This window comes from Amblyomma maculatum, chromosome 1, assembly GCF_055883805.1.
Source record: "Amblyomma maculatum isolate TAMU_Amacu chromosome 1, ASM5588380v1, whole genome shotgun sequence".
NCBI lineage: Eukaryota > Metazoa > Arthropoda > Arachnida > Ixodida > Ixodidae > Amblyomma > Amblyomma maculatum.
In genome coordinates, this window is record NC_139344.1 from 120520476 (window position 1) to 120530544 (window position 10069).

At 43.0% G+C, this 10069-nt stretch overlaps 1 protein-coding gene across 1 annotated transcript in view; it reads right to left on the reverse strand.

Moving 5' to 3' along the window:
- alpha-Man-Ib (alpha-Mannosidase class I b) overlaps window positions 1–9907 on the reverse strand; it is a 68642-nt gene extending 58735 nt beyond the window's left edge. The window contains exons 1-2 of the mRNA XM_084588903.1: window positions 9504–9907; window positions 4638–4898 (exon numbers count right to left, since the gene is read on the reverse strand). Coding sequence (XP_084445029.1) covers window positions 4638–4898; window positions 9504–9644 — 402 coding nt within the window. The 5' untranslated portion in view covers window positions 9645–9907. The remainder of the gene's footprint in view (window positions 1–4637; window positions 4899–9503) is intronic.
- Window positions 9908–10069: the final 162 nt, after the last annotated feature.

Genomic DNA, 10069 nt, shown 5'->3' on the forward strand with positions numbered 1-10069 from the left:
GATAGCACTTCACAGAATGATGCCAACAAGATGTCTGGTCAGTTCTTGTGGTTTGACCATTTGCTTTCAAAACATCCATTTCAAACAACCTGAAATTAATTAGAATCATAAATGACACGCATTAAAGGATGTATAAAGATATGAATTAACTAAAACAATCCCATGGGATAAGACCAACAAATCCACTAATTTTCTAGTTGTGTCATCTGATTTGTGCACTGGAAATCTATGTACTGGAGCAGGCTTATTTTTGGGTAGAAAACGAATTTGACCCTACTTTACGAAATATGTTCAGGGTTCAAGAACTGGATAAAGCCAGGTTGTACTAAAAAGTGGAAGGACACTAAATATCAGTATGTTGCAGCGCTGAAAGAGCAATGACAAATATTGTGTTGCCATTCGTTGCTGCTTGTTGACTTCCCAAGATGTATAGGGCACCCCTCTCAACAAGAATGGCGACATAATATGGCATAGGCAAAGTCACTGTTTCACATCAAAACCAAGAAGCTTGTAGCAAGCTGACCCCATATCTATGGCCATGCCTATGGGCTAGCTACCATTAGGTGTACAACAAAGGGCCAGATCCTGACCTTCTCAAACCAATGCTTGACAGTGCCTTCCCTCACAGAATTCTTCCTCAAATCTTGATGTACATCATGACCTGATTCACCAGCAAACCTTAAGAGAAGATAACCATGAACAAGCAGCTTTCACACCACCATTTCTCTACTCTGCTGCTTCAGCTGTCTTCTGTCGGGAGGTAACACACATGTATAAGTCAAGGTGTTCTAACTGCTACCCCAACTACTTCAGCATGTGAGGTATTAACCCTGTATTAGTGTTCACTTTTCCAATGCAACATCAAAAGTGACAAACTTTTCAATTACTTTGCACAGATACACTAATGGAGGTAATAATGCACGTCACAGCAAAGTATGAAGATGGTGAATAAGTTGAGCATTCAACTACAGTACCCAGTAGCATTACATGGCTACTGATAACTACTGCCAAGAGATAAATGTCACTGTGACTACTGATTACACCTCAAGAGAACAACCAGAAGTAAAGGTGCTAACCAATGATTACAAGCAGTAGTTGAAAAAAAGAAAAAAGAAAAGCACTAACACTGCAAAGTAATGTTAAAACCTTATTACCACAAAATCAGTCATTCATGAAGTAGATGCTGAAGAATCACTTTGATGTGATGAGCGATACTGACAAATTCTGAAAGCACAGTGGAATCGAAACTGTAGAAAGCCTGAGCGCTGCTAGTGCACACGCTGCATCACGTTTGCCCTCATTGTAATTATCACTAATTGACATTATTGTCATCGCCACTATCATCCTCACTGTAGACAAGGAGAATTATGATGCGTTTCCCGATCGCAGGCAGGCATACTCGGTTGAGTGCTCGGCTGGGAATCCGAGGGATGGAGGTTCGATTCCCGGCAGAGACTGGATTTTTATTTTTCTCATGACATTAGTTTCGGTTTTGGGTGATGACATCATTTGATTGACAGCTATAGTGTGACTGAACGAACAAAAGCCAACAGTATGAGCCATTAAAGGCTTTCGTCTTAATACTGGATAGGTTTAAGGAGTTCAACGTCCCACAGTGACTATGGCTATGAGAGACACTGTCGTAGAGGGCTCCGGAAATTTCAACCACCTGGCATTCTTTTAGTGCACTGATATTGCACAACACACGGATACCTCTCCGCTCCACCTCTATCAAAGCGCAGCCGCCAGCAGTTGGGTTTGAAGCCAGGCACTCCAGCACAGTAGCTGGGCATCTTAATCACTGTGCCACCGCAGCAGGTGCAATACTGAATACTCAGTAATATTAAATGCATCAAAATAACTTTTCATGTGCATAAACTAAGGCTTTCTAAGAGGAACTACAAACCATTTATTACCTCTCTCTCTCCTTTTGTTACAATGCACATTTTTACATGATCTCATTGCATGTACCTTAGAAACAAGCTTAACCCTTTCGCTGTCGGGTGTTTCTGGCTGTGACGCACCCCCAGCGTCGGCTTGGTTTCAGGGAGCAAGCATATCAGGGTATGAGCATAGAGATTTATTTTTGATTATGATTGCTATACAAATAACAGTCAAAAGAATATGCACATTTCTGTGTTCTGCAGGTGTTGTCAATAAACATCATCGTCATCAGTCTGACTATAAATGAGCTAAATGAGGATAACATGAAAAAAGAGAAAACACTGCTCAATACTTCTTGAGAACCCAAATCCAAGCTGGGCTTGAATTCAGAATCGGAAGAGCTATCACTCCAGTCCGCAATTGAAGGTCCCGCGTGGTCAGCCATCCGAAAGTAGCCACGTGCACACTTTCAGTGGCCCGTGCAACAGATAGAAATGGCACACTGTGAAATCAAGATGACGGAGAGAGATGGAGAGAGGCTAAAACAACCTTGTTTGCTGCTGCTAGCCGCAAGCGAGGGCACGGTGAGAGAGCGAAAGCAGGGATCGAGTCATGTGTCAGTCTGTTGGAGAGGCAACTGCACGGCGGGCGCTCCTGAGCTTGACGTGCCTAGCAGACACGCCAACAGAATAAAAATAAAAACCTGCAAACCTGCGCCAGATGGCAGAACAACCCTTGAACCTGTAACTGCACGTGCGAATTGCATGATCGCTCAGAGCGAGAGAGTAGTGCGTGTGAGCGGAGTGACCACGCCCCTCCCAGCAAAAAAAGGGGGGAGGGGGAGTCGCTTCATACTCTTCAATATACGTACCAACACAGTGCGGGGTGAAACTACCAACTTGTAGAAAGATTTCACAGATTGCGCAGCCAGTCCAAGCGTGCCAGCCTTGCGTTCAGACATGAAGTTTTGAACGCACGATAGAGAATGTACCAGTATGTCAGTGCCACTGTGTGTGTGTGTAGCCCTTTATACTTAGTGGCACGGGCAAAGGCGCATTATTTTTATTTACTTTTGGCCTGCCTCACCATAGTATATGTGTGTGTGGGAAGGGGAGGAGCGCAAAATGTACCGGTATGTCTGTGACAGCGAAAGGGTTAAAAAATAAAGCTCTTTGAAGAGAAGCACTATGGTATAATGTAGTGTTCAACAGTGCTGTAACATAAGAGGCCAATTTTTTTTTCTAGTATGTTTCTGCTTTGTAATGATGCAATCCAACATGACAGTGACCGGACAAAGAGCTAATGTAGTTCAGTAGAACTTGCTGGCCTAGTTGGTTGATTATTGATGCAAAGAAAGAACTGCGTAAATGATACATGCATGGCAAACAAAGATGCACACAAATGCAGACCTAGACTGGCAGGTCAGCACGGCGATGAGACAGACACATGAGATCACTGCATTTTGCCTTGCTTGGCTACACAGAAAAGAGCTCATAAAAACAGCCCTGTTGTACTGCAGTTTTGATGTGCCTCATACAATCTAATACTCACTTGCGATGTAGAAGAAATTCAATTATAAATTATTTCCTGAGCATAAGTGAAGCTGACCTTGGTTTACTGATGTCTTACATATAACTCCTAAGCAGAAATACACTAAGAAAGTTTGGTGTCTCTACCCTTTAGCCCTTTGAAAATGACAGTGGGCCACACATTATTTCACTTGCTTCAAGTGCCAGCAAACAGTCAATGGTGCACTTATGTACCATATTTTAGCATCCTCAATGCATACTACCAAGTTATCAAGAAAATCCTTGAGTGTATGTTAGTCTTTTGCTAAATTTCTTCCTTAATGTTAGGCACATTTTCAAAAGGGTGGGTATACAGTTAGGCATGCATGGCTCAGTTTTGTGATAATGTTTAGCATTGTTTATCAGCCAACTTCCTCATAACACTTCTTGAAGCAATTTGTATATAGTTAGGCATGCATGACTCAGTTTTGTGATAATGTTTAGCATTGTTTATCCAGCAACTTTATCATAACACTTCTTGAAGCAATTTGCAGTTCTATCCAAGTTTTCTTATACTACATGAAAAAGTCTGGTTTACAGACTTGCCACATACCTGCCACATTTGAGAGCCTTTTGCAAAGTCATTGGTGCAAAGGTTAACCTCATCTTCACACAAAGATCAGAGATCAAAACAGTTTCAAAGTGGTGTTATTCAATTGCTAGACACACTCCAAGTGCAAAAATTTTAATTCTGGACATGTGAGAGAACCGTACAGCTTAGGAACTGCTATGTGCAACATAACAGTGACTCAGAAGTAAGGAAGGTGAACTATGCCACCCATTAACAAAACCAAAATTGACACATGCAATAAATGACAATGTCCATAATAAAAGTCATATCTCCAACCTCATGACAGCTAAAAAATGCTGCCAAACATGAAAACAAAGAAGAATATGGCAGGTCTGCAGCTCACCACTATTACGCATTTGCAATAATTATCGTGGAGACCTTCGTACTCACACAGCTCACTTCCCTTTCAACCCACTTCCTCATTCGCACAGTAAAGGAAGAGTTGATTTGAGTACTAATTTTCTTAAGTTATAAATATCCACATTTTATTTTTGCAACTTTCAGGTGCTTGCTGTAAATACAGCGATGAAGGCAAGTACTAGGTGTAAATCAGTGACGACTTCCCTACAGCCCAAAAGAACCCAGTACAGATCATGATGTAGAAATGCACCTACCAGGCTTTGCTGAAGAAGCCGTGACGAGTCTGCCTCTGGTTCCACCCTGTGAGAGCTATGCCCGAGGGAGACTTTCGAGTCATCAGGAGACCGAGCAGTGGAGGGTAGCCTTTGCTGGGATGGCTCTTCGGGGGGTTGGCCTGTCTGCACAACTGTCGCTGGCAGGGGTCCCTGGCCCATGCGCGATGCCACAAGCACTAGTGCAGCCACAGCAAGCACCAGCAGCAGTGACCTTTGGAGCCTTGAGAGCTGCTTCCACAACTATAGTTGGCAGAAAAGCAGTTACAGTGTCATACTAGCTTGCCCAAATCCAGTGTCTCCCCTGCCCCAGTCTTAATTAAACTAATTTAATGTTTAATAAAATATGAGACACCATACAACCACTCCAAATGCCTCAGACCTATGAAATGCAATCTATAGGGGAGCACAGCAAAAAGTTAAAAAATAAAGAAGATGAACATTCCAATTTGGTCTAGTATGCATGTGTGAGTATGAGCCTTGACCTGAGAGAGCGAGGATTCTAGGTGGAAGCAAGAATGAAAAGGCAAGGGTTTTTTTATAGCCCATCACATAAAGGAAAAGACAGGACTGTGTGTAAGCAATGGATCGATGAGCTTGTACAAGGCCAAATTTTATTTTCTACATAGATGTGATACTGAGGTATAATAAGTGCCAGTAACTGCAAAGCACAGGAGTAGTGAATGTGAGCGTGACTTGACATTATAGTTACTTGCACTCCTGTGTCTTAATAAACAGCTTAGAAGTTGGTGCCTGTATCATCATCCTCGCTCTTGTGTGTGCCCATGCAGAACTTTCTTTCCTAAATTTAACAAAACGTTTAGAACTAGCAATATCAACACTAAAACTATATTGTGTTATATAATTCAAGTCTCCGATGCTTTAAACATTGAGACTAAATGTTTTAACCTCATGTATGAAAACAGCGTTTTAAACTGTTGAGCCAGGAAAAGTTAAATATCAATGCAGGTGTCCGTTAAGTATAATCCAGAAGTTCATGTAACTCTGGGACATTAAATCCCATAAACTAACCTGTGCATGTCATGCCTACTATTCATTAGTGTGGAAGCTCTGTTTAAGCATGAACTTAGCAAAGACTATTCACAACATTACTGAAAAACAAAAATATTTGCTACAAGCTAGAACGACAGGCTGGACAGGCCGCCATTGGAAACTAACCCTGGCAACGTTTAATGCTAGAACTTTAGCTAGTGAAGCTAGTTTAGCAGTGCTGTAAGAGGAACTAGAGGGCATGAAATGGTATGTCATAGGGCTTAGTGAGGTTAGGAGGCCGAATAAGGCATATACTGTACTGAAGGATGGGCATGTACTATGTTATCGAGGCTTACCAGACAGGCGACAACTAGGAGTAGGTTTTCTTGTCAATAAGTATATAGCAGGTAATATAGATGAATTCTATAGTATTAATGACAGGGTTGCAGGCATCGTAATTAGGCTTAATAAGCGGTATAAACTGAAGGTTGTACAGGCCTATGCACCTACATGTAGTTATGATGACCAGGCAGTTGAAAGCTTCCATGAAGATGTAGAATCGGCAATGCGAAAAGTAAAGATGCAGTATACTGTACTAGTGGGCGACTTCAATGCCAAGGTACGGAAAAAACAGGCAGGAGACAAGGCAGTAGGTGACTATGGCATTGGTTCTAGGAATAGCAGGGGGGAGTTACTAGTTGAGTTTGCAGAGCGCAATAACTTACGAATCATGAATACCTTCTTCAGCAAACGGAAGAACCGGAAATGGACATGGAAAAGTCCTAACGGAGAGACTAAAAATGAAATCGACTTCATAATGTGTTCAACCCCCGCCATTATGCAAGATGTAGAGGTAATCGGGAAAGTGCGATGCAGTGACCACAGGATGGTGAGGTCCCGAATTAGCCTAAATCTGAAGAAGGAACGCAACAGATTAGTAAGAAAGAAACCCATCAACGAATTAGCGGTGAGGGGGAGGGCAGAAGAGTTCAGGATCTCGCTACAGAATAGGTATTCAGCTCTAACTGAGGATGGCGACATTACCCTAGAGGCAAGGAACAATAATTTCAGAGATATCATTACTGAATGCGCGGTAGAAGTAGGCGGTAGGATAGTTAGAGAGGATACCGGTAAGCTGTTTACGGATACGAAAGATTTAATTAAGAAACGCCAGAGTATGAAAGCTTCCAATCCAACAGACCAGATCGAATTGGCCGATATATCAAAGCTAATCAATAAGCGCAAGGTGGCCGATATAAGGAACTATAACATGGAGAAAATTGAGCCTGCTGTAAAGAACGGGGGAAGCCTTAAAGCGGTAAAGAAGAAATTGGGCATAGGCAAAAACCAGATGTATGCGATAAGGGACAAGGCGGGCAACATCATCACTAATATGGAAAAGATAGTCAAAGTAGCCGAGGAGTTCTATACAGATCTCTACAGTAGCCAAAGTAGTCAGGACCGTAATGAGATTGGCGGCAGGGAAAAACAGTCAGATGTTCCACCAGTGACGAAGGACGAGGTCAAGAAAGCACTAGAAACTATGAAAAGGGGGAAATCAGCTGGAGAGGATCAGATAACTACAGATTTGCTGAAGGACGGGGGTGATATCGTGCTAGAAAAACTGGCCACCCTGTATACGCAGTGCCTGGTGTCATCGATGGTACCGGAACCATGGAAGAATGCAAACATTATCCTCATTCACAAGAAAGGGGACTCTAAGGACCTTACAAATTACAGACCAATCAGCTTACTGTCTGTTACGTATAAGGTATTTACTAAGGTAATCGCTAATAGAATCAGGACAACCTTAGACTGCAATCAAGCAAAGGATCAAGCAGGGTTTCGGAAACGGTACTGTACTATCGATCATATCCATACGATCAATCAGGTGATAGAAAAATGCTCGGAATATAACCAGCCCTTATACATGGCATTCATTGATTACGAAAAAGCATTTTACTCGGTTGAAACCTCGGCGGTGATGCAGACATTGCGAAATCAGAGGGTAGACGAGCCGTACGTGAAAGTGCTGGAAGATATATATAGTGGCTGCACAGCAACCATAGTTCTGCATAAAGAAAGCAAGAAAATTACCATAAAGAAAGGTGTTAGGCAAGGAGACACAATCTCCCCATTACTGTTCACAGCTTGTTTAGAGGAAGTATTCAGAGACTTGGAACGGGAGCAGTTAGGGATAAGGGCAGATGGAGAATACCTCAGTAATCTGCAATTTGCTGATGACATTGCCTTGCTAAGCAACTCGGGGGATGAACTGCAAATAATGACTGATGACCTAGACAGGAAAAGTAGAAAGGTAGGCTTGAAAATCAATATGCAGAAGACTAAGGTAATGTTCAACAGCCTCGGGAAGGAACAGCAGTTTACATTAAGTAGCGAAATACTGGAAGTAGTAGGCGAATATGTCTACTTAGGACAGGTAGTAACCGCAGATCCGGACCACGAAAAGGAAATAACAAGAAGAATACGATTGGGATGGAGCGCATTTGGCAAGCACTAGCAGATTATGACTAGCAGCTTACCGGTATCGCTCAAGAGGAAAGTATACAACAGTTGTATCTTGCCTGTACTCACCTATAGGGCTGAAACGTGGAGGCTAACCAAGAGAGTTCTACATAAGTTGAGGACAACCCAGAGGGCTATGGAACGAAAAATGGTAGGGGTAACATTAAGAGATAGAAAGCGTGCAGAGTGGGTCAGAGAAATAGCTCAAGTTACCGACATTCTAGTAGAAATTAAGAAGAAGAAATGGACATGGGCAGGACATGTAGTGTGAAGAGAGGATAACCGATGGTCGTTGAGGGTAACAAACTGGATTCCAAGGGAAGGAAAGCGTAGCAGGGGGCGGCAGAATGTTAGGTGGGCAGATGAGATTAAGAAGTTCGCAGGGATCAAGTGGATGCAGCTAGCACAGAACCGGGTTAAGTGGAGAAATATGGGAGAGGCCTTCGCCCTGCAGTGGGTATAATCAGGCTGATGATGATGATGAGAACATCACCCTCTATATAAAACTTATTGCAATAATAAACTAGCTCTCGAAGGTTCTTTGGCACTGTGATAAGCTGCAGCCATAAAAACGTGCACGTCAGAATGATAGTGCCAAGAAAACCGTGGTCTTTAGTATTCAAGCGGTCAAAAGAAAGGGTTTGTAATTGTTGAGATCAATGCGATGAATTAAAGTTTGCTATAAACTGAGCCCTAGCGGTGCTAGGCTATAAAACACGGACGCCGACTGCGTCCGTGTTTTATAGCGCGCTCACAAGAGCACTTCTTTTCTTAAGAGCAAACCAAGAACAACAGATACGTTACCATGAAGCAAATGCGAGCTTCGGTCTCGTGTTGAGTGGTGACTATATCTCAGTGGTATCGAATGTTTCGGAAGTCTGGTAAATTACAGGGCTCAACAGTATTCCCCAACTAATCTGCGAGCTGCTTACACATTAAAACTAGGGATATATAAATGGGGGTAGCTGAACAACAACTTTGCACAAATCCATATTTAAGCCCTGACAGCTAGTAAAGGCTGCACCGTTCTTTACGTGGCACGACCGCTGTGACATCAAAAAACGACGCGTAGCGAGAATGATACTCATGCTGCGGCCTATCAAACCCCCGATTGTCTTTCGATTTCGATGCTGTCCGAGCCACAAGCTTCACGAACATCTAAGTAAATCGCACTTAATGCCGATCTGCAGCCAGATTTTTAACGATCAAAGCAGCGGAAAGGACTTCATGATGACAGGAAACATTACGTGTCAGCCGAGAACCACAAAGCAAAAGGGAAATTTCTATGCATCGCTATCGTTATGATGTGGCACAAGCGAACGTACGCACCCTCCAGAGACTTTTCCTTTGGCCCATTCTCCATGTGAAGCTCCCAGCCCACGACGGCGGTGCGCCGGACAAGTTAATCAGTCCACTTTCGACATCGCTGGAGCGCATAATTCGTTCGTTCGACGGTAATGCACCGCTCATTGTAGAAAACAAATCATGTGTTGCGACGTTGCCCTGTCACCAGATAACAAAATAGTTCCGAGGCAAACTAACGCTCGACATTGTGCTACCTCACAGGTCTGCCACGCATCCAGCAGCAGCAGTAGCACGAGACACACGTCGGAGTTCAAACCACGACCTCGACAAACACACGGCAACCTGCGCATAGCGCATGTTGGAGGAGGGAACCAACAGAAGTGTTTCAGGCCGAGCCGCTAAGAACCATTGCACAGTGGATTGACTCGAACATAGAAGATGGTCCATGATATCCATGATATCCATGGGCCAAACGTATGTGCATACGTCGTAACGCAAAGCAATCATATTTTTTAATGCTCACAAAGCTTGGATTAAATTATTTTGTATCCTTATTACGCGGACTATATTGATAGAAAAGAAAAAATGTG